Below are 24701 nucleotides of genomic sequence, written 5' to 3' on the forward strand. Positions count from 1 at the left end.
AGCAGCTTGATCTGGTGTAATTTTCTATGTTTTGTCTTAGAAGCTTTTCTGGAACTTGGATTTCCTTGATTGGGGCAAGACATGCGGCCTCTGGCTGAAGAGGGCTCAATGGCATCAGATGCCTGTTGACTGCAGACCTACTGAATCAAATTTCTTGTTGCGGAGAAGAACATGGTGAGAGCTGCAATAAACTCAGTCCCAACATTTCTGCACTCTCAGCGTATCAGCTTGGCAGGTTGGTCCCGATCTTATGGCAGCTCTTTGGGCAAAAAGTAGGTCCACAATTTCTATCTAAGTCCCAGGTTTCAAGAAACTTTAGGAGGTGTACATTTTGACACCAGCCAAGGGTCTAGGACAAACAGCACTTTCGCGTCATGACTCACTCCAGAAGAGGGCAGCAGCCGGGTCTAAGGCAGATCCAGTTGGAACTGGTCAGCTGGGAATGCCGGAAAAGGCCTTCTGAAGCATGTTGTGTCCCTGTAGCCCAAACAGGAGGTCAGCCTTATGACCATTGAAGTCCACTTCTTTGGCCTGGGTACAAGAGGGAGAGCTCGCCTGGTCTCCAGTGCTCATCTCAGGTCACAGACAGCAGGTCCAGACCTCGTCTGTTCTTCCACCGGTACATACGTGATATAAGGAGGGTACTGTGGGTGCCACATTTATGCCAGGCACCAGCCGGTTGGTGGGTGAATTTCATGGCCACTTCCTAACCAATGAGGTTAAAGTTTCCAGATGTGATCCTCCTGACTTTTGCTGTACTTTCTGTATACCCTGCTCAAAGTGCCCTTCTCTGCCAAAACTCAATAAGGCTCCTGTGCCCACCTTAGAGTATGGGCAGGGAAATCAGCAATCCCTCCTCTGTGGTCACTCAAAATTGGTTCTGGGGGCAGCTCCTCTCCCACTGAGCTAGGTTCCTGACTGGCTGGGGAACAGAGGTTGGGGGCAGGCCAAGGTGTTAGCTACATCTGCATGTGACTGGGTAGGCCTATTTGAAGTTAATTAAGTACTTTGGCACAACCCAGATGGTCATTCTTCCAGAGAAACAGAGGACCTCTCTGCACCCAAGGCCTTTACTTTGTCTCAGCGCTGGGAGCAAGTTCCCGCCTAATCAAAGGGACTTCTCTAACTCCTGGGTAACAGCTGGATGTTCATGCAAATTGGCTATGATAGGCTTTAGGCAGGTAACAGGCAACTTTTTAAAAGTACATTTTCTGAAATATGTATTACACATCAAACTTTACCAATGAATTGACCCTTTAATAAATATAAGTCCACAAATGAACAGTGTATTGTTTCCTAGGGGGAGATATAATTATTAAATTAAATACTGTACCCCACTACTTTCCTATCGAACAGCTAACCCTGCTTTGGGCCTTTTCATTGTAAGCACATGTTTAATGTTAAACTTTTACTTATTCTACTTTTAACTACCATACACTCTTCCTCAATGGACATTAAAGCTTACTTAGGTCCTCTTGCCAGCTACCCCTGTAACAGTTCTGTCCAGCTTGCCCGTAGTCAGCTACACTCTCCTGCCTGTCTGCCTGCTGCCCTCAGTTTGTGTCACCCCTGCTCGTTGTTTTGCTCTGTTTTGCCTTTTCTGCTTGTTTTTCTGGCCTTTCCTGCTCATTTTCTGCAAATTTTTCTACCCTCCATTTTACGTTTTTGCTCATTTTTCTGCCCTCTGTTTTACCATCCTCTGCTCTGTTTTGACTTTTCTGCTCATTTTCCTGCACTCTAGTTTGCCTTTTTCTGCTCATTTTCTTGCCTTCTGTTTGGCTTTCTGCTCATTTTTCTGCCCTCCGTTTTGTCCTCCTCTGCTTTGTTTTTCCTTTTCTGCTAATTTTCCTGCCCTCTTTGTGCCTTTTCTGCTTGTTTTTCTTTCCTCTGTTTTGCCTTTTCTGCTTGCTTGTTTTTCTGCCCTCTGTTTTGTCTTTTTCTACTCGTTTCTTACCTTTTCCTGCTGTTTCTTACCTTTTCTTGCCATTTCTTCAAGACCTGGCTTTTTGACGGAGACCTCGCGCCCCCCGATACCCCTAAGGTTGACAGTGCTGCACTGATTGATTGATTAGGGATAACCAATAAATATTTAATAGGAGTATTTCAGGCCTGTCAAAAGAGGTTATTTTGACAGGTTGAATTGGCCGTTTAAACTTGCACAGCCAGGCAACTGGTGACAGGCCTGCAATTATACATTGCGTTATCACTGCAGTTGGTGGCACAATGGGTACTGCTGCGCACTGGCGACATTTAACTTTCAGGCCTTGGGTACACTGTGGGTACCATATACTAGGAACTTATTGGTAAGGAAGATATGTTGAAAGGGGGATCACATACACTTTGCCACGGGTTAGCAGGACTAAAGTACACAGAGTTCCTTTGCCAGCAAAAATCTGGGAGTACACCTTGCAAAAGATGGACATTTACAACAGTATTCATTATCAAGAATCTGGTGAGATAGTGAGGAATGTAGTTTCTATTGTCAGGATGACTTATTTTACACCATCCCAGCGCTCCTTAGATACATCAGGAGCTCCTTAGTTGGAATATAATATCTCAGGACTGCACAGAGAGATGAGTCAAGAGGACAGTCTTACTTATTTCAGTATCTCTTGCTCATTTATATGTCCATCAACTTGATTGTTTTTTGGCTGACATGCTTTCCAGGGCAACAAATGCTAGTGCAATTTGATGACCCTTCAATAGATGTGCATGGATGGCTAGACATGGACATTTAATAATGGAAGACACGCTGGTACTGAATCAAAAGACACTCAACTGATGAACGGAATGCAGATCAATCAAAACATTCACCTCCAGTCAAGAGATCTGGGTTTAATTCATCATTCTTTTGCTCACCATGCCACCCCAGTGTAGACCTGGCCATATGCAAATCAATCTTGACCCTGTGCCTCATAGGAAACGGACAGCCCAAACTGCCAAGCCAGATCCTCCCTGGACCTGAAACAAGCATCCTAGGACCAGTTTCCGGGTTTCACTCCTCATCAGCCAGGATAGCTCGATTACAGTGGCACAGTGAGCCCGGGACCCACGTCTGGGCATACTCGGGGCACCTAGAGCGAGGAAGCAAAAGACACACAAATGATGGACGGAATGCAGAACAAATTAAAACATTCACCCCCAGTCAAGAGATCTGGGTTAAATCCATCATTCTTTTGCTCACCCTGCCACCCCAGTTTGAATGGCCTGGTGAGCAAAAATACAGATGGATTTAGGCCCAGATCTCTGTACTGGGGTGAATGTATGATATTGTTCTGCATTCTGCCCATCAATTGTTCTTTTTGCATTTGTCACCCCGAGTGGGACGGGTAGGCCCAGACGTGGTCACCATGCTCTCCATGCCGCTGGAGTCAAGCTATCCTGGCTGATCAGGGCTGAAAGCCCGAAATCGGTCCTAGGATGCGTGTTTCCAGTCCAGGGAGGACCTGGCCTGGGAGTTCGTGCTGGACTGTTCCCATTGGGTGAAGGGTTAAGACTAATTTGCATATGGCAGGGTCCAAACTGGAATGGCATGGTGAGCAAAAAGCAATGGATTTAGGCCCAGATCTCTGTACCTGGGTGAATGTATGACATTGTTCTGCATTCTGTCCATCAATTATTCTTTTTGGTACTGAATCAAGGCCCTTGCACCAGCTACTCAAGTTATTTTATTGTATCTTCCTAAAATCCACTATTGCCAAAATGTTTGCTCCTGGTATTTGGCCATGTGGAACTCTTGATCTTCTCAACTTATAATGCTTGATGTCTTTATCTGACATGCCTTACATATTCTGGAAGGTACCCCACAGCTCACTATTCTTTGTGTAAAGGGAAATTATTTAACAAATCAACCTATACTTGTTTAATGTTTAATATATGATTACTGCCAAATATAACCTCCTCTACATAAACCACTTAGATAAGAAGCGAAGAACCTCTCAGATGGGGTAAAATACAATCCAGAAGCCACAACTACCAAGCTAGTAGGTACTCATACCAGTATCTGTTTCTCTTTACTCCCCTGATAATCTTAGAAGCATCATCCAAAGGGCCTACCAAAGTTTAAGATCTCCTGAAATTCTTGTTGTCCCCATGGTGGGAACACCCAATACAAACAGAGGGAACAACCCACTGTCAAAGCCAAGCCAAAAACACAGCAACCAAGTAAGGAGAATGAGGAAGCCATAGTGCAGCCTCATCACACCCAGGTAAAAGTGTTACGTTAACCAGAGTCGGGCTACAAGAAACAACTGATGGTTCATGTGTTTTGTGGTCAAGGGAAAGCAAGGAATAATCACAAATGGAAGAAAGCAGTAACCAATAGAAGCTATCTAATATTGAGTGCAGACTGAGAAAGCAAAGAACATGTGTGAAGAGCTGTAAGGCAAAATGTTGTTTAGAATCAATAGAAACACTTTCATTTTTTAACATTCAGTCACCGCAGACCATGGAGTGTCTCAAATGTTTATCTCGGTTTAATGGGAAAAAGGGTACCCCGTTAAGTGAACCTGGGGAGTAATGTATATAAGAAGAACAGTGGTTCAAGAGTGGCCTGAATGGGTCCAATAATACAAGGTTAGAGATTATCTTTACAATAATTTTGTTTAGATATTGAATCAATTGGAGAGCAGGCTTCGTAGGGCAACATGTATATTTTTAAGCAATATAATTGCAAGTAGGTATTTACACAGATATGTTAAGTTGCCCACATGAGGGAAAAGGTGCGTAACGTGACTGAGTGAAGGTGACAATATACGAAATATCACAGAGACAACAAAAAGAAATCCATAACAATATGTACAAATGGGGGGATTTTCAATGGGGGGGGTCGATGACGTTTCGATCTTTAGTGAGTCAAGATCATCATCAGGACAGAGTGAGCAGTCTGAAATGATTAGCGATAAAGGAGAATGGGTGTCTTGATTTAATGGTGAAATTAGGTTTCTTCGTGGTCTGTTGTGGATTAGCTTTCTCATAGGATTTCTCAGTGGAAGAGGGGGCTCTTCTCATCCAAGCTACTGGTCCATACGCAAGTGAGGGCTTAGTATGGGAAGGCTTAGAACAGCTTATGTAGATGCTTAGTTTCGTTTTATGTTTAAAGGCGAAGCATGAATATTTAAATTATTGAAGTTGGGGACAGGAAGTGCAGTCCATGTCCCTTGCGGTTCCCGGACTCTTGCTTTGGGATTTAATCTCCTCGCACCGCGGTTGGATTAACTTTCCTCGTCCAAGCGGCTGCCATAAGTGCTATAGCTATAGCTTTTTATAACTTTTTCATATTTGAATCCATACCAACCCATCACAGCTGTGGACCTACTACCTAAGAAGCTACTTCCAACCTCTTTTTTCACTGTCAGTCAGGGAGTGATTACATGTGACCGAAGAATAGGAGGAGGAATCACATCGGTGAACACCTGCATTGGGAAAATAAACTTCTACTTTGTGGTAAAAATACAGAATGAGTAGATAGAAGTGTCCTCCAAAACAGTCAATCTGGATGCCAACTGTCCAGTCCTACACAACACAAACAAACATACATGGTGAAGAATGAAGAATGTAGGACCATCCCCAGTAACCTTGGCACCATATTGTAAGCACGTGCAGCCAAAAACAAGGCTGTAGCACCTTAGCCAAGCAACCACCATGCATCTCCCCTAGAACATGTAAGATGAGATATTTGATGTGCTAGACTCTCGCATAACACATTTCTTTAACTGTTCAAAGTCCGCCAAGAATATCTAAACGTTTTTTCCACTTATTGCTACATCAACTATCAAAAGTTAATTATTGGTAAGGCTTTTAAAAAAATATTTATATATATAGGAACTTTGATTAAAGCTGTTCTATTTTGGAAACGCTGTTCATAAAGGTTATGGATATTCTATACCCAATGGTATCTGTCAAGCACAGCTCCTCCCCTTGAGAGTTTTAGTGACACAACTAAACCAAATATGCTCAGATTCAGTGCCCAAAGTCCGTATCAAGGCTCCGCACGAGCAATAGAAAAACTCAAGTCAGCAATTGAAAACTCATATCAAAGGCATGTGCCTTGTCCAAAGTGCTCACATACAATGTTTAATACGTATTTCTAGACTCCAGCGTTTGGATCATGACTACAATATCAATGATGTAAAATTACTCAGAGTCAGCAATGTACAACTCAAATCAAAGGCATGTGCCTTGTCCAAAGTGCTCACATACAATTTTGATCTTTGTATCAAGACTCCTTGTTCGTGTCAGTCGCCATAACCGCAATTTAGAATCAATCACAGTCTACACTTGAAAAATCTTGTGAAGGTGTCATACCTTATCCAGAGCGCCCACGCACAATAGTCGATATTTATATCAAGATTCCAAACCAATGGTGTAAAGTACTCGCAGTTCACTCTCGATATTTTTATCAAAAATTCATAATGTGACAAAAGACGGACAGCCAGTCAGCACATGCAGTCTAATCACAACTCATGTCTGCAAGGTGTCTGTTCACACGAAAGCCCCAAAAAATGATAGAGGGCCTTTCAAAAGAACCCGTGTAAACAGAGAAAGTGGGAGGTGGTTTGATCAGACGGAGTGAAGGGTTTGGTTTGATGAGAAGAGGACATGGGAAAGCGGTTGTCAATGTGGAGGCAGATGAGATCACATCCAAGATAAACAGGAGAGTATCAACCTCTCTCCCCCTTAATACTCACCTTCAGTCACACAAAAAGCCCAAAGGACAAAACACATTTAAGTTGAAAGGAAAAGCAACTCAAACATAATTGAGAGGTTAAACCACTTATTTGCCAGGGTGCAGCAGAAAAAAGGAATGAGCCCTACAGGGAGGTAATCTTTTGAATTTATATTTTTTCGATTTCTAATGATTTTGGCATTTTTTCATCTGAGTTTTAAAGCTACATAAGTAAAGCTGTTCGTATAATATGTATTCTTCGTGGCTTTCTTTTAAATTTGACTTGAATGTCGAAAATTTACACTACTAAGTAGATTATCATATAGAAATTCCTTTGTTGTACTGCTTGTTGATGTGCTGTGAAGTTGTACGTTATTACAGCATTGAAATGTTGGGAGTTTTATTGAAGCAGAGAGCAAGTAATACCTGTTTCAGGAGATTTTGGGCAATATAATTTCACATTTAAATAGTGATTGAGTTATCAAGATGTCATGTAGACCTGTATGGACATGAAAAGCAAATTCTTCACTCTAGAGTTCCTCATTCTATACCATTTTGACAGTAGCAGAAGGAACATTCTAAACACATTTTAAAAAGTTTTAAGACTCACATAAGCAGTTTTTCCCCCAGGAGTGCAGAACCCATAAGTCTGGGCCAGTGGCATGAGCTACGTGTATCTCGCACAGCAAAGAATGGTATTGTACAAGTGGATAGCCAAAAACCAACAGAAGGAATGGCAGAGGTAAGCATTAATCATGTACATATCCGTAGAAATGTCTAGTTCTTGTTGCCAAAGTATTAAAAAGCAGAACTGATTTTTCAGGTCTTTGAATCTTACCTTTATTTGCAGTAACCAAGTAACATAAATGTAGATAATTTGAACATGCTTTCGTAAAATAGTAATAGATTTGATGTAGTATATGACAAATATGATAAACATGTTCACAGTTTTCTGGAAGTGGTTTTGCGGTCCTGTTTTGTGACCAGAAAAATCTATTCCTCAGTTCTAATTAAGGTTTTGTTTTCTGGTATTGATATGCATGCCCTCCACCAATAACTATTTACGGCTTAGAACCACAGGGGTAACAGACATAAAAATAGCAGCGGAACAAACATGTTTTTGTTCTTTGTTTAATATGTTATCATGACACACCTTTTATTGACTGGATAACAGAACAGCCATCTTGCATTGCTATGGTGAAGGCTGATTGTTTTTACTTAGCTAATAACCTGTCACACGTTGTAAAATAGTCTCAATATTGCTTACAACCAAACAAGTTTGCCTTTCCAAAATAATGTATTACTTACATTTAACAGAAAGGTGACCACTATTAAACTAATACACCTCTCCCTATCCCTCCAGGATACTATTTCCAATTAGATGGTGTCTTCCCAATGATATGCAAGAAATACAAAATGTGAGCATTATTTAAGACAATAATGTGGCATGGAGTAGGTAATGCCTGATCCAGACCCACTTTCGCATTCTTTCACCTGTATGTTGGTGAATATGGCATGTACGCACACCAACATATACAAACAATTCAGTGAATACAAAACAAGGATATGGCATATGAGAGGACCAACTTAAAAGAGAACATTTGAGTTCTTTTTAACTGTTCTTCAAATTTGCAGATCCAGAGGAACTAGTTGGAGTAGGCTATTAATGATGCATACCACAAAACCATTTAACAACAGCATGTAGAGTAGTACCTACACCTGCTGCTCCTCCCTTAAACCTCTCTGTGATACAAACGTGTAGGGTGGTCTGCTGTTGATAATGTTGAGAAAGGATGCAATATATCACTGTCTGGTATGCTCACCCTAAAAATTGTAAATATAAGAAATTGGGTTATAGATTGAGGGGGGTGAAGACCATAGTCAAATAACAACCATGATCCTTGTCAGGGTGAACCACAAAACTCACTGAATTAACTGGTGCTTAGCCCTCTGGTAGCTTGGCGTAAAAGCAGTCAGGCTTTACTTAGAGGCAATATGTAAAGTATTTATGCAGCATACAAACAGTAATAATGTGAAAGTCAAATTTTAAAAATAAAATGACATAAAAACAAATTAGATTCAATTAGTAGAACCAGAGTTATGAATTTTCAAAGTTGTAAATGGAAAGATCAAAGCCCATGGTTTTCTGGTTGTGCGAGACCAAGGAAAAGTCAAAAGGCCGGCATCAATAAAGCTCGGTTTGACTACACAAGGTGAATTAGGCCCAGTCTTGGCTTACCTTTGGATTTAGAAGAACACTTTCCGAGAAGGTAAAGTCAGCAGGTCAAGGCAGCTGGATGTATTTGAGGAGGAGGCATCATTATCAGGGAGTCACTGGAGGGAGTCATGGTGAAGAATTCTACTTTTGGACTTTGAAACTTTTTGGGAAGTTGAAAATCTCCAGTGGAAGGAAACTGTATTCTATAGCTGAGAAGGGCTCCATGAGACCGAATACTGTTGCTTGAAGCTTCTGCTGAACAGGATTTGATTCTGCTGAGAACAACAGTGTGAGCTTCTGAACCACCTTATCCAAAGACTTAAGACATCTGGGAGGCAGGTAAGGTTTTAGTCGAGTGGTGAAATATGCTGGGCGGAACTTATGGAGTACTTTGTGTGTCAGACAGCATAGTTTTAAAATGACAAGCTATCTAATCGGCGGCCTGTGAAGCTTCCTGAGAATCATGGAAGAGGGAAAGCAACAGGGAAAATTGCAGTTTAGCCATGTGGCAGTGTTCTGGACCACCTGCAGCTTGGATAGCAAGGTGTTGTTTACTGATGTCAACAGAGAGTTCCCATAGTCCAGGCGGCTGGTGATGAGAGCCTGGACAGGAGTCTTCCTGGTGGTGTCTGCAAGCCAAGGGAGGGCTTTTTTAGGAGTCTCATGGTGACAAAGCAGGTGCGTTAATTTGGTCTTTCATGGAAAGTGATTGGTCCAACTTCATTCCTAGATTTTTCACGACCTACTTAGGTGAAGGGACAGGGACAGGTTCCGAGGGCAGCTGACCATAACTCAGTCACTTTGCCAAATAACATGATCTCTGTCTTGTCACCTACAGTAGTGAAAAAATATTTTTTTTTATAACCACATTTTTATTGTTTATGTCCACAGCAACAATAACTACATAAACAGCAACTTTGCATCAATCCTGTAATGGGGGGGGGGGGAGGGGATGGTGGGGGGGTACAGCAATACAAATATTATATTTCCACCCCCAGTCAGTGGCAATCCAACCACCTACCCCAGATCTGCTCATGTTTGCGGGTACAGCCTCTTGCTTCATAAATAGACTGCACACCAATCTACCCACCCTCCTCCACTGTGCCACAGGTGGGGGATTTGGGGTCCTCCACCTGCAAGCTATATATCAACTGGTCACAAGTAGCACCTCTCCAATAAAGGTGCGGTCCAACCTAGCTCCTCCCAACTCCTCCAATAGCCCCACTAAAGCAACCCTAGGTGTGAGATCAACTTGGCGTCCCAGAATCTCAGAAATCTCTCACTCAGTCTCCTTCCAAAACAGGATCAGTTGATGATATGTCCAGACCAAATGCACATGTCCAGATCACAGCTTCAGCTGCGGAACAGCGGGTACAACAGGATTGGGCGGCCCTGCCAGTTCGATGGAAACATATATATGAAAGATGCAGCTAATTAACTTGCACCATTCGCAACTGCACAGCAATAGCCAGTTCCATGGTGGCCAATCAGGCCCCTCGCAAGTCGTCCTCATCAAGTTCTCCCAACCAAGCATCCCACCAGCCGTGTTGACTCGGGTAGCGATCTGGGGGATTGGGATTAAGAATAAGAGACTTGTAGATCCGGGAAATAGCACCCTTGTCCATTTTTCCCATCAGAGGTTTAGCTTCAAGGGAGTTGAACTCTGGGATATGTGTACCTGAGGGAATGTGAGCCAGCAAGGCGTTGTGCAATTGCAGATATTGGTAGAACTGCTTGTGAGAGAGCTAGTACTGCTCCTGCATTTTTTGGAAGGACTGTAGGCTATTGCTTCGCCACACATCTCCAAGATGGGTAATACCTATTCTGTCGCACCTCACAAAGCCTCAAAGCCCAGCAGTGTGGTGCAGCCAAATCCCCTGCCACAATGTGGTCAGCCCGGTGTGCTTCCGCTCCCAGCCAATAAACCTGAGGGCTTCCCTCCAACCCAGCAGTGTTTCCCATGTACAGTCAGGAAGGGCAGAGTGAAAATGAATTTGGGAGCTTTTCACTCCCAGGACATGTTTTTTAGAGCTTACCTTGGGGTGACTTATAGTATATGTATTAGAAAGGGTGATTTAGGCCTGGCAAAAGGTTTATTTTAACATACCAAACTGGTGGGTCATCACTCTACCATACTCGAGCTGATCACGTGTCAAATTTCAATAAGTCAACATCCAGAAATCAAATTCTTTTCATAATTTCATCCGTTTTAATCCAAATTGCTCATGACGGAATGGTTCCGTCATGAGCATTGGTGCTCCTGTGCTCATGACGGAACCATTCCTTCAAGAGGACAGGGGCCCGAAATCCCTCTGCTGCAGACAGCAGAGGGATTTCTCTTTCTCCCCCAAAGCCTAGGGATCTTGGGAAGAGCTTCCCCAGCTCCCAAGGCCCCCCCCCCCTTAGTTTGTGTGCAATGACGATCAGCACGCAGGTAGTGCTGTCGTCATTGCACTGAAATCGAAACTGAAATGAGCCTTTAGGCTCATTTCAGTTTCACTTTCTATGTGCTCAGGGGCTATCTCAGCCCCCAGGCACGTAGAAAGACGGGAGAGATATCATTGAAAAGTTGAGAATCTCCCCTTTCCAATGGTAACCCTCCCCAGTCGATCCCTGCTTGGGGATCGCCCCAGGAGGGCGAGTATAGCACTCGTCTGTTAGTGCTCCGATATTGGGTGTTCTGGAGCGTGAAAGCCGAAATGCATATCACTTGCCATGGGGTCGAGTGAGACCTGAGATATTAAAGAAAGCCATACTGTACATCTTCGTGTACGTGCCTTCTTCTTTGTTGGAGTGGGATGGTGTTTTTATATATATATATATGTATATATATATATATGTATGTATATATATATATATATATATATATATATATATACATCAGGCCTCAGAAGTCATACATTTTTTTACTAGACCTGCACTACTCGACCTAACAGTGATGTACTTAACCTGTAAACTGGTCTCAAATTGTGTGATCATTGGCCTTTTTCTTCATTCTCACATATGCGAAAACCTTCAAATATGTGAGTTCAGCATTCTGCTGTAAAAAACAAAAGACTTTTGTTTGATGAAATAGACTAAATGTTTTCTCCATGTGGAATACAAATCTAGCTCACATGTAGAGAACACAACATCCCTCACTTGCCTCTCAGTTTACTAATAGCCTTGCCATCAGGACAGAAGGGTTTCTCAGTTCATGTTTAAGCACTCACTTTTAATAAATATATTACAAAGGCATGATGTGGTAGCACACTGTCATTTACAGACAGTAAATTTCCAAGAAATGGGCAAAAATCTTCCCACTATCTTTCAGCTTTACTGATAAAACTATATAGCGTATTAATAATAATATGTGAAAACTTAGTTTCAGAAAACATATTTATCATTTGCACATCACCAAGTTAAGTGTTCTAATTTATTTTTCATCCTAATAAAATATTTTTTTCATCTCGCAGAAGTACAAAAAAGGGGCTTTCACAAATAATGAAATATATTTTGAAATATTTACACAGTTGACATATTAGCTATTTAAATGTGTGTTAGGAAAAACCTGAAACCCTACAGCCTTTCATTTCACACTTCTTACAGGAGGTCAGACAATTCGCTTTACCAAATCCTGCAACTCTGCAGTCAGAGAAGGAGCAGTAATTGTAAACTTACTTCTGACCTCTGTCTTTAAAAACAGAGCAAATGCCACAAGATAAAAACAAGATTTAAGGCATCTGTATTTCTCCTTCACTTTTCTGACAGGTCAGACCACCTCTACTTTGTCAACTTGCCAGAACAAGGGAGTAGGTCCTAAATATAGTTTGCCCTGATAAAATAAGACTCGCCATAGGGAGTGGGTGAGAAGATTTTTTGAGGTGTGTATAACTTTTTTAAACTAGCAAACATTGTCAACAAGAGTGTAGAAAAGCAGTGCGAGTCTAAAATTTTCAGGCATACATCTTCCAGTCATCCACCCTAAAGGTGAATTCAACGAACGCCTGAAACAGTTTACGATTCCGTCGAAAATACCAACGATTCCGTCGAAAACACCAACGGTTATCGTTGAAGTAGAAGAAGAGGAGGAGGATTTCGAGGCCAACGAGCCGCTAAAAAGCCCCAAAACTCTAGAACATCAAGAGGAGGAAGACTTCTACTATGAGGAGGAGGGTGACGACGACCAAATGACATGCCTCGGGTCGGCATCCTCGGGGACGCAGGACCTAGAATGGCAGGACCTCGACACCGAAAGTCCAGAATAGGGCGTAGACACGCACCCTTCGAGGCCTTCACCGTCAGACAACATTGGGGCGTACAATATGGTGATCAATAACGCGGCAAAGGCGTTTGGAGTCAAACTTGATGAAGAAAAACAAAAGTCTGACTTCCTATTGGAAACTCTACTCCCCATGCAGACAAGGAGCCAGTATCTCCCAATGCTTGAAAGTGTCATGGCTCAGGGGAAGGAGGCGTTCATAGAACCGGCGACATGCAGGTCCGTGACGCCGAGGGTGGAGGAACTCCCACCTGGAAATGTGGTAGACACCAATGCAAGCAATATTTCTGTAAACTTAAAAGCTAAGAAGATGACTTCAGTAGTCAATAGTTAAAAGTTATTTGACTTCTATTTCTTTTGCACCCACATATAGACTGTTGTAAATAAATGCATCCCAAGCAAACTACACCATATCAAACTAACATCTAAAAGTACTTAGTTAAAAATATAGTGTTGACAAAATATCGTGTGGGAAATATTGAAGCCAAAAATACGGTGAAAGTAAGTTTCTATGGGGAAGCAAACTCTTACTATACTTAACTCCACATTTATGTACTTTGACAATATAAATATCTTCAAGGTATGTAGATGTGGAGTTAAGAATAGTAATTCTTTACCTACCCATTTTCACATACCTTACCGATACTTTGGTGCTCGATATTTTTTACATGATATTCTGTCCACCCAATATTTTTAGCTTCAATACTCTTATCAGACAACCAAAAGAATTTGCACAGGTGGTTGTGCATAGCACTGACGGGCACCATAAAGACATTGTGTAGCACAAAGGAATGTGAGGACAAATATTTAAGTCTAGGAGCGTTACTTAAGTTAATGTCTAATTTTCCATGCAATTTAATAGAGCCCTAGACTGCAAACCACCATGTGTTCTTGCATGCAATAAGAAAACTATTAAACCGAACTATGATATCGGTTGGTGTGGAACTGCACACGGTGTGATAGCTGCACAATGATGAAACCCTTAAAAGCTCTATCATCTGTCTTGCAGGGAGCCTTCAATCAAATTAAGTGCAATACAGACATCTTTGTTGGTGGCGTGCCTGATTATGACTCACTGAAGAAAAACTCTGGTGTTGAGAAGCCCTTTAGTGGAAGTATTCAGAAGGTAAGCAGCCTTTTTAAATCAGATTTAGCAGATGTCGGACTAGAATTTTATGGTGTCCAGATAAATATGTCCTTCACATGACATGCTTAGGATGAACATCAAAAATTCCCGGTTGTTCATTGATGGGAATTTAGAGGCGGGCTATAGGTATCTATGCCCAATAGAGGTCTTGCTATTCAACAGCTTTATCTCTCAGTTGCATGTCACCAGTCTGGGAATTTTCTTCTTCGTATTTTGATATTTACTAGCATTTCTTATATCAATTTCACAAACAAGATATCTTTTACTTCACCCTTCTATTCACTTAATGTTTTCTTTTTTCTTTGGAGTCTTCCTTTGTTTTGTAACGCACAACCGATATATGTTTAACATGTGAATTGTATATGTGTTTTTTATTGTACAGAATTTATCGTGGCTCTTCCTAAAGAAGGCTTGCATGCCGAAACGCGCGTAGAAGACTTTATGAACCATAGTACATCTTAGCCACTTGTGATTGTTTTCATTGGAACCGTTTTTTACTTTTGTCTTTAAGCAATTTATTTTTTTATGCTTGTGCTAGGTAATTAATACATCACTTGGACATCATGCCATGCACAATCATTTTTTATGTATGGTTATGTCACAATTTCTTACTTTTATATGAATAAAATGATACAATTTTAACTGTCTTTTGACTGGTACACTGAGTTCATGCGACTATCACTGCTTCATGTATACGACTTGATTTTCTATAAAGTCCTTAGTTGCCTAGGAATGTTATGTACTTGATGGTTGTTTCACTGTCCTAGGAACGTCTAGAGTTTTCAGGGGGTACCTTATTTTTTTTAATTCATCGACTAAGTCAGCTACATTTGTAATTCTTACTCATAAAAATAGCAACAAAAGTCCAGGCAAAGCTAACACTGAATGTCTGAAGGTCTCAATGCAGATATCACGAAGGAGTTGCTTTAGACTAATACCTTCTTGGAGTGCCTGCATCAGTGTTTTAGTAATAACAAATTATAACAATTTATATTTTCACTTTTCGACCTGCCACACTTCTGCACTTTTAAGCTCTGTAAAAAAAGACTGGCTATCATCCAGTTTGATGGTACTCAATTTACCAATCTTGGACAGGTGGCAGGCTGAGTTGGCGTTGCAAGGATTCAAACTTGTTATCAGCAGATCATCTAATATTTGAGCAGATAGAGGGGCTTATTTGCAAGCCCCTTGTGCCGCAGGTGCGTTACTTTTAATATGGGGAAACATGACGTACCACCAGCAATAGGGGCTTGGAAATAAGAGTTCCACTCACTGAACCTTCCACAATGTTTACTCCAAAAGCTGTGGTCACTTCCACGATCAGCTCTACTGTCTGCAAGAGAAAGATTACTGGAAACAGAGCACTAAAATGTGCATGCTAATGCTCAGAACTTTGGCATAGAAGACATTCTAATATTTAATGTAGCAGTATTATGCTTACCACTTCATATTTTCAACTAAATACTTTTTATTAAAAAAATCTAGGGAAATGACTTAGCACATGTGGCTGTAGATACACACGCTCTCAATACTTATGCCATCTAGTTGCTTTTGTTCAAAGCTGTTTTCAAGTCACAAGACCTACTGTGATTCCACCCACAGTCCATAGTTCCCCAGGACAAAGCATCCACCTCAGATTATTTCTCCCTCAGGTTTGGACATACACGTGCCAGTGCCCGAAGCAACATGTCTTCCTTCCTGGCATCGAGATATAGGGCAGATAGCATCCAATCCACGATGAAGGTACCAGCCTATTATTTTTAATCACTTCCCTGCAGGAGTTGAGGGCATTTATAGGCGAGCGAGAAATGTTCTGGTTACAGTTTGTTCGTAAAGCGCACAGCTTTATTCAGCCCTGTATTGTAAGAGTCTTCTCTTTGTCTTTCAACAATTTAAAGACTATGGGCACATTAGGATGGCGGGGGGACTTTGTCCGCCCGCCATCCCGTCGTACAGAGGGACCGCCCATCTAAGGGCGGGGGTCCGTGCCTACTATTAGGATGCGCCCGCCACAGTGGCAGGCGCATCAAGCATTCCTGACATTGTGGCAGGCGGTGCGCACAGCCCGCCCGCCACAATGCCAGGAAGGCATGTTGTGCACTTCCATGCACAACATGGCAGGCACCACGCAGTGCCTGCCATGTTGTGCATGGAACTTGGTACCCCCAAGTGGACCCCCCACCCCCGGAGTCCCTGGGGGCCTGCAACGGGCCCCCCAAGCAGACACCGCTTGCCTTTCCCTAAAGCACATTGTAATATGGCTGGCAGTGTCAAATAGACACCGCCACCATTTTGCAGCCTTTTCTGCCCGGTCGCAAGTAGACCGGGGAGGAACTGCGGCGGACGGTCTTTCCACCCACCACGGACCCTCCAGCCATAATAATATGGCGGGGGGTCTTTTGTACCGGGATGGTGGGCGGATTGCTCCGCCGGGCCGGCGGTGACTACCACCGGCTTGGCAGGGGCAATCCGCCCGCCATCCTAATGGGGCCCTATATGCGTGCCAAGATAGACAATAGTTGAGCATAATGGTTCATGAGGAACACAGTAGGATGCAAAGTTCTGTTAGTGTACCAGGCCCATGCCCCAGTATTGTTTGTGTGTGGTACAGTGCCCATGGAATTTAATTCCTAGCTCTAGTGGAAGCCCCTGAAGCTCTGTCAGGTGGGTTCAATGTGATCTCGCCTCTGTAGATTCAAGTAGCTCATGGCACCCTTTTTTGGAGCGACTGTAGCCTCTTGATCAGTTTCTCTGGAAGCCCTGTGTAGGTGATGGTACAATATATAGGTGTGCCATCACCAAGCTCGACTCTGCAGATAATTTGTAGGACTAGGAGATATTTCCATAGTAGGCCACCGCATTAATCTGAGGGTCAAATTAATGATCAGGGGCAGAAGAAGATTCCCAAGTTACTCACTTTCTCAGTTGGATGTCCTTTGGCTTAAGCAAAGAGACTATTTTGACTGTTGGGAAGACAGCTGTGTCCTTGTATACCCATGCACTCTCTTACCTTTGTCTCTCGCAGGTCCTCTTTCTTTTGGTTATACATAATTGAGTGAATGGAGTGCTACAAAGTGTCTCCCAACTAATAATGTATAAAGAAATTCGGCAGCTCTGAGATCATGGCTTTGTTCATGCTATTTGCCAATATCAAAGATTATTATGAAAAGGACAACAGTGATAGCGCCCTTCCCTCCACAGGCTAGAGCCTCTAAATTCTCCTCCTGCTCCCTCACCCAGTACCCTGTACCCAGTGTGTGTGTGATTGAAGGTCGTCGGGATGTCATATAGTGATTGATCGTTACACCACAGGGCTTTAATTTTATAATCTAATGCCAGTTGTTTCCCCAAAAAGAGGCCATAGCAAAGATAATGGTTTTAAAAAATATACACGACATAAAATGTAATCAAATAAACTTCGGAATCAAGGTTGTGTCTTACAATCATTATTATCACACTTACTAAAATAATATAATGGAAATGAAAGCTTGTCATGTTCACAATTAAGTATTCTGATTACCAAAGACTACTTGTGTTTGTTCTCCTTCTGTCCTATTGCAGATCATTCTAAATGACCGGACCATCCATTTGAAGCAAGGGCAGGCGTTTGGGGTGAACCTTGACAATGCTGTGCACCCATGTGCGAATGTGCCCTGCGCTAATGGAGGCAGCTGTCGGCCAAAACGGGACAGCTATGAATGTGATTGTCCACTAGGCTTTGATGGAAAGCATTGTCAGAAAGGTACAACGTCACGTTTTCATTCATTTTGAAGTGAAAAAATTAAAACTTTCAAAAGTAATTTATCCCAGTAAACAAGTTGTTAGTATAATAATGTTGCAACGTAAGAGCCAATGCACTGTAAATTAGCAAAGCATTGTATGAGAGGCCCCAGACTTCTTTGTATTTGCTGACTCATTAGGTGAATAGGGGATGCAATAAAGTGCACATACACCATTCTTGGTGCTAGGATGTAGTGTAATAACATGTAAAAAATATTATAGCAAAAATATCAACTAACAAAATACCTCCCAGATGGTGGTGACTCGTCTTGCGCTACTAATGGGGCAGATTATATTGCCTGCGCAGTCGGGATTTGTCCCACATAGGTCCACCGCACTGACTCTCCGAGTGTTCTTTGCAGTCCTCCATAGGATAGCACCTACAGTCCCGACCGTGATGGCGCTGTTGGATGTCCGAAACGCCTTTGACTCCTTTGAATAGCCCTTTCTACAAGCAGTGTTGCAGAAACTGGGTTTCCCTGTGGGATTCACATCCCTCATCACTTTACTATACACACAACCAACTGCACACATTAGGATTAACGGCATGAAAACTGAACCATTTTCTATTTCTCGCAGTAATATGTAAGGCATGCGCTGCTCTCGCCATGCGAGTGCCTTTTGCAATCAATTCTCCCAAAGGCATACATGCACGCGTCAACATGGACAAAGATGACTGCTCTCGCCATTTGTCCAAAGCAAACAGCATGCGCGTGTCCATACGGACTGTGGACAGTCCGACGCCATCTTGTGACAATAGCTTTCTATTGTCATGGCAACCAAGCTTCTTATCAGAAGCTTCATCACGTGATGTTTCTTTGTGATGTTTTTTATTACTTTAATGAGCGTGGTGTTTAGTTATAATATTTGACTAAGACTCGGGAACTGATGAGAATGTACATTTAGGAATACTTATGGAAATTTACAGGTAATGCTAAAGAGAGAATAGGATCATAACATTCACTAATCTAGAAAGTCTTTGAAGTCTCTTGGGTTACTAACTTAATCAGTAGTTAATTTGTAAAAGAATAAATCCAATGGCCAAAAGTATTGCTCAGAAGTACGCATATAGCACTATTGAATGTCGGTGTGCCAAATAACAACACTGTGTAGTCTTGATTTCCCCTTATGCCTCTTTCCTCCATCACTCTGCCCATTCATCTCACTCTTTTAGGTTTTTTGTTATTCCTCCTTTCTTTCTTTGTCAATGTTTTTCCAACTTTCCCTACCCACTTCATTTGTCTTTTGTGATTTTCTCTCTCTAGTTCTAGGTCAAAGTTTGATGAGGAAAAATAAGTGCTGATCTCTTAAATTTAAATGCTAGTTGGCACCCCCTGCAACTACTGGCTAATATTAAGCACTGACTTAATTTGTGAGTTGTGTACAAATGAGCAGTGCTCTAATCTAAATTGTTAATCAGTGTTATTCCAGCTGCATTAAGTGAAAATGTATTATGGAATGAAACTGAACCATTTCTTGTACAGTAAACAAGTGTCTTTACAAAAAAGCTACCTTAATTGTACCTAGTAATGGAGTCTAATTATCATTTTGTTTTATGCTTACTGCATGCAGAGTGTGGAAATTACTGCATCAACAGTAAGTATTTGGAATGGCTAAATATTGATTGAGTCATTGCGGATTGCCAATTACCCGCCCAATGCGTTGAGGAGTTCATCACACTATTTTCTGTGTACATAGCTAGTTTTGGTTCTAAAATAATTCTAAAAAAGTTTTTATGCAATGACTTACACTTTCAGTTGCCACATTGCATAGGGGTGAAACAAATGTACAGATCTTTTTCCAAGTGCATATTATAAACTAAATTACACACCAATGCTGCTATTTACAATTGGGTATCTGTCACCTATTGTAACATCCCAATCGTGTTAAGTGCTCTGGCATGCACGCAAGGTGACATATATATCAGGTAAAAATTAAAGTAACAATCGGATGTAACAAGAACTTCATCTGAGAAGTCTACTTTACACCTTTGCGTTTGTGTCCATGGTTAAAATTGAGTTCTCCATCTTTTATGAATGGATAGGACATAGGAGATCTGTCAGCTTTTTAGGACAAATATAGACTATGTAACTCTCTCCCATTTAGATTCATTGTAAGCATCACATATGAATGCCTGAAAGATGAGTAACAAATCTTCTTATGGACAATGTTGGGCAACCTTGCTGTAAAACATAAGCTTCTTGAAGTGGTGAATATGCATACCATAGACATGATTTAGGGGTCACCAGGGGTCTCAGCTGCGACTCCTGGCTGACCCATTGCAACCCCTGGGGTTTCCTTTGGGACCCCTTGCCACAGAGGTGGCAAAAGCAATGCCAAGAACAATACAAAAGGTAAACTGTGTTGTGATGTTCACTGTTTTCTTTCTGCAGCTCAGGCTGTGAACTGAGGCAATCAACTTAAAACAAATAAAGATCGTTTTTGTGCAGGAAGGGCCACCTTCCTGCACAAAAACAATCCTTAGAGGCAAATTCCTTGTTCTAACTGAGCTGCAGAATCCAGCACATTTGGAAAGAGGAATTAACAAGGAGAAATAAAGATGTTTTTATTTGTTACGCCCCTGTTGGGTAGGTGCACCATGTTGGCGCAACCCCAGGATTACAAGTCTTTGTAAATCTGGATTTGCATCAAAATGCATGGGTAGATGCATGGAAATGCTCATCCTCCACTCAGGTAATGGCTATCCAATGTAAAGTAATGCAAGGCAACGACTTATGTTGCATGCGCATTACTTCGCATTTACTAATCCACAGTGGCTTTGCCTGACTTAGTAAATACCAAAAATGGTTTTGTGTTGGGGCTGTGCCACAAAAGTGACACAACCCTGACTCAAAATCATAGTAAATCTTGTATATAATGTAAACATTTGTTTATGTTAATAACTTATGCTATATAATTGTGCAGTTGAGAGTCTATAACTTCAGTATTATCAGGTGATATCATTAAGATTAAGGTCAGGTGACATCATTAAGATTAAGGTCAGGTGACATACTTTCCTTGGAGGATTCTGGTTCAGATAATATGTTGTCACTTCATGTGATTTTATTGTGTCAAAGCGAAGTTATGTGAGTTCATTTTCGTGACTCTTGGCATTTTTATGGTTTAACCCCCATGTGGATGTTTGCTTTTTGGTCTCATGCGCTCCTAATTGTGGTTTAATTAATCTTCCAGTCATTACAGAAGCCATTGAAATCCCACAGTTTATTGGTCGTAGTTACCTGACCTACGACAATACTGACATGTTAAAAAGGTAAGAAACCGTTGTCTGACTACGAAACTTATGTCCATTTTTTGAATCCCACATTGTCATTTTTAAGAAAACGTATTGAATAACTATGAATTTAAAACAGCTGCATGAATAACATATTTTGAGACTTTTCAACATTTGGCTTCTGAAGAAAATAGGCTAACTGAAAGCATCTGCAAGGATTATTTTGTGCTTGAATTCTTCTTTCAAATGAACATCAAACCTAACATTTATTATTCCTTTCTTTTCTTCGGGTCTATTATTTTTGTGCCAATACTGTTTCTCGGCTGCCTTAAGGGACTGACTTTGGCAGAAGGTTTCAACCCAAATAATTGATGTGGTCTGCCCTAAAAGCTCTATTAAAACAGCAGTGCTACCAACAAAACAGATTTTATATATCTTAAAAGTGACAGATGTTTATGATATTGACTTGCATTCTCCCAGTTGTTGTTCATAAAAACCCGGGATAGCTATAATAATAGTCAGCATTCAAGTTGGTTATCACAACAGAGTGCTAGATGCATCAACATTTTTAGGAAGTGCAAACGGTGCGAATCGCAAAATTCGGCCGTTTGCACTTCCTAAATTGGTTTCTGGGATGCATCAAGCATTTTTGGAAAATCGCGATTCCTTAAAAGCAATGCATGATTATTTTAAAAAATGCGATTTCGCAATTAGGGTGTGCAAATTACCACGAGTTTGAACCTCGTGGTAATTTGCAAAAATGTGTCAAAATGCCCAAACATGCATTTTTAAACACTGTCATGTTACAGACACACATGTCCTTAGGACATGTGTGTGTGTAACATGCACTTTAAAATACATTTCAGGGGTGCAGGGGGGGTTCCTTTGGACCCCCCCCCCCTGCACCCATGGAATGCATGAACATTTTGCGAGTTCCAAATTGCGAATTCGCAATTCACATTGATTCCTATGGGCCTTTTGGCCCATAGGAATGAATGGGAATTGCGAAATCGCAATTTGGAACTCGCAATTTTATTGCGATTCGGTAAAATTTGCGATTTTTACCGAATTACAATAAAATTGCGAAATTAATGATGCATTGTCATTTACGATTCCTTATTTGCGATTCCTTATTTTTCGCAAATAAGGAATCGCTAACGAAAACGTTGATGCATCTACCCACTTGTCTTTTACTCTAACCTTCACTGTCAAGGAAGTTTAAAGAGATTTTTCAGATTTGATTGGAAGACAACAAATTCAGGAGTATAGCCTTCGTTAAGAGAGAAGAATCAAAGGCAACAAAGAGGAGAATAGTACTATTTATAATTTATAAAATATGCCTCAAAGATGAAATGCAAATTAGTTTACTGGATTTGATCTTTTTATTTTGTTTTTTTAATGAGTTTGTATATACAGAAATAAATAAAGTTACACTTGCAAAGGCATAAACAAATCACAAGCTCTCCCAGTCTAGTCAAAGCATACCCTGCCATAAATGTATGTAGACAACAAAGTAGTAAACAGCGACAGCGGTATGGAGATTTTTGTCACCACTCTAAATGTCTCTCATATTGCAACACAAGATGATCTTAACATATTATTTTGCTCAGCATCAGCCATCCTACAGTAATTATTTTTGTGCACCGGGCATTAATATTCCCTGTTAAAGAACAGTTTTATTATTGGGGAAACCAAGCAAGGATTGTCAAAGTCAATAGGTATCAGCTATGTGTGAGCTATTGGCTTCGGCAATCAGGTGGGGGTGGGTAACGAGGGGTGGTGGTCAGTAATGTGGCGGTTAAAAGAAGCCCTTATAACACGTCTTTTTTAAACTATTTTCTGTGAATGGGGGAGAAAAAACATGAATGGGATAGAGGGTACCCTGATGAGAAGAAACTGGGACAGGTTGGAGAGAACAACTAGGGATGGGGGGGGGAAAGAACAAATAGGGATGGGGCAGGTGGGGGGGTAGAACAAACAGATATGGGGAGGGTGTTGGGGAGAACAAAAAGGGCAGGGGTGGTGGTGTATGAGAACAAACAGGGATGAGGCAGGTGGTGGTGGAGAACTAACAGGATGAGTCTGAAGTAACAGGATGGGGGTGGGTGGAGGCTAGAAGAAACAGAATGGGGCAGGATGGTAAAAAAGTGCTATTAAGTGGCCAGTGTTGACCGTGTCATAGCATGTTTCTTTTAAAAGGAAATTGTACCTAAATCACAGCGCAAGCAACGGATGGCCAGTGGAGAGACATAATTTAACTTAATCAGTCAATGCGCCACTGAAAGATAAGATTGTGACACATGGCAAGCACTACCCAATTAGAAAGCATCAAAGAAGTTTAACAATGCTGCAAACAAACGTTTTTTAAGGGGAAGGTCCCAAGCTCATTCTAGAACACAATAGTCTGGCATGTAAGAACACATGCACTAATGCATACTCACACATGCAAGACCTGCAAAAGGGATGGCTAGATTGATTGTTTCAGCATATTTGAGCCTTCTTAGGAGGGCACAGCCTGGTTTCAGTGACACAGTGAGCACAAGAACCAATTCTGGACATACCCATAGTGCGTAGGGCATTGTGCGTAGGAAACCGAAAAACTGATATATGGATTGCTTGAATCAATTTCAGCTATTGGTAATTTACTCCGGGCTGAAATCAAATCCATAATTATTTGCGTACTATGCCACCTCAGACAGGAACCAGCCTTGTGCAGTCCAGCCCAAACTGCCAGTTTAGACCCCCTCTAAATCCGAACACAAGTAATCACATATCAGTTTCAACCTTTTTGGGCCTCATCAATAGGATGCAGCTTGAGTCTATAGCACAGTAAGCACAGGACCAATGTCTGAACATAAAAGTCGTACTTAGGGCACCTTTTAGAATATGCCAGCCTGCTCTCATCCAGTACTAGATGTTTTGTAATCAGGACTGGTACTGTGTTACAAGACCCCTAGTTTCTGCTTTAATCTAGTGTTCCCAGAAATATTTTATTCTACATATATATAAATGCATTTGGAAGGCTGACAGACCCTCTTCTAGAAGTGAATCAGAAAATGCAAAACACCCAACACATGCATACATACATAAAACAATGAGTCAAAGAGTTAGGGCCTAATTACATGTCTGGCGGTCCATGGTCTGCCAGGCTCGTGGTGGCACAGCGGTGGTAGTCCAGCCACCGCTGTATCATCGGTCCGACCGCCCGATTACAACTTAGGCAGTGGAGTGCCCTGGTACCACCAACACCACCAGGGAAATGCCATTCCCTGGCAGTGGCCAGAGGTCACAATATGCTTGGCTGGACCACCCTGGTCCTGCCAAGTCTATTATGACTTTCCTATCCATCAGGGTTTTTATGGCAGCTCCACCACAATGAAAACCCTGGCAGAGAGG

General features: G+C 41.7%; 1 protein-coding gene across 2 annotated transcripts in view; it reads left to right on the forward strand.

Moving 5' to 3' along the window:
* EGFLAM (EGF like, fibronectin type III and laminin G domains) overlaps positions 1 to 24701 on the forward strand; it is a 639867-nt gene that overhangs the window by 586274 nt on the left and 28892 nt on the right. The window contains exons 16-20 of one of the 2 annotated variants that reach the window (XM_086960551.1): positions 7298 to 7409; positions 14156 to 14272; positions 17855 to 18035; positions 19646 to 19669; positions 21266 to 21344. In XM_086960551.1, coding sequence (XP_086816677.1) covers positions 7298 to 7409; positions 14156 to 14272; positions 17855 to 18035; positions 19646 to 19669; positions 21266 to 21344 — 513 coding nt within the window. The remainder of the gene's footprint in view (positions 1 to 7297; positions 7410 to 14155; positions 14273 to 17854; positions 18036 to 19645; positions 19670 to 21265; positions 21345 to 24701) is intronic. The other variant, XM_086960552.1, reaches the window with a different exon arrangement.

Source organism: Lissotriton vulgaris, chromosome 3_1 (genome assembly GCF_964263255.1).
Source record: "Lissotriton vulgaris chromosome 3_1, aLisVul1.2, whole genome shotgun sequence".
Taxonomy (NCBI): Eukaryota; Metazoa; Chordata; class Amphibia; order Caudata; family Salamandridae; genus Lissotriton; species Lissotriton vulgaris.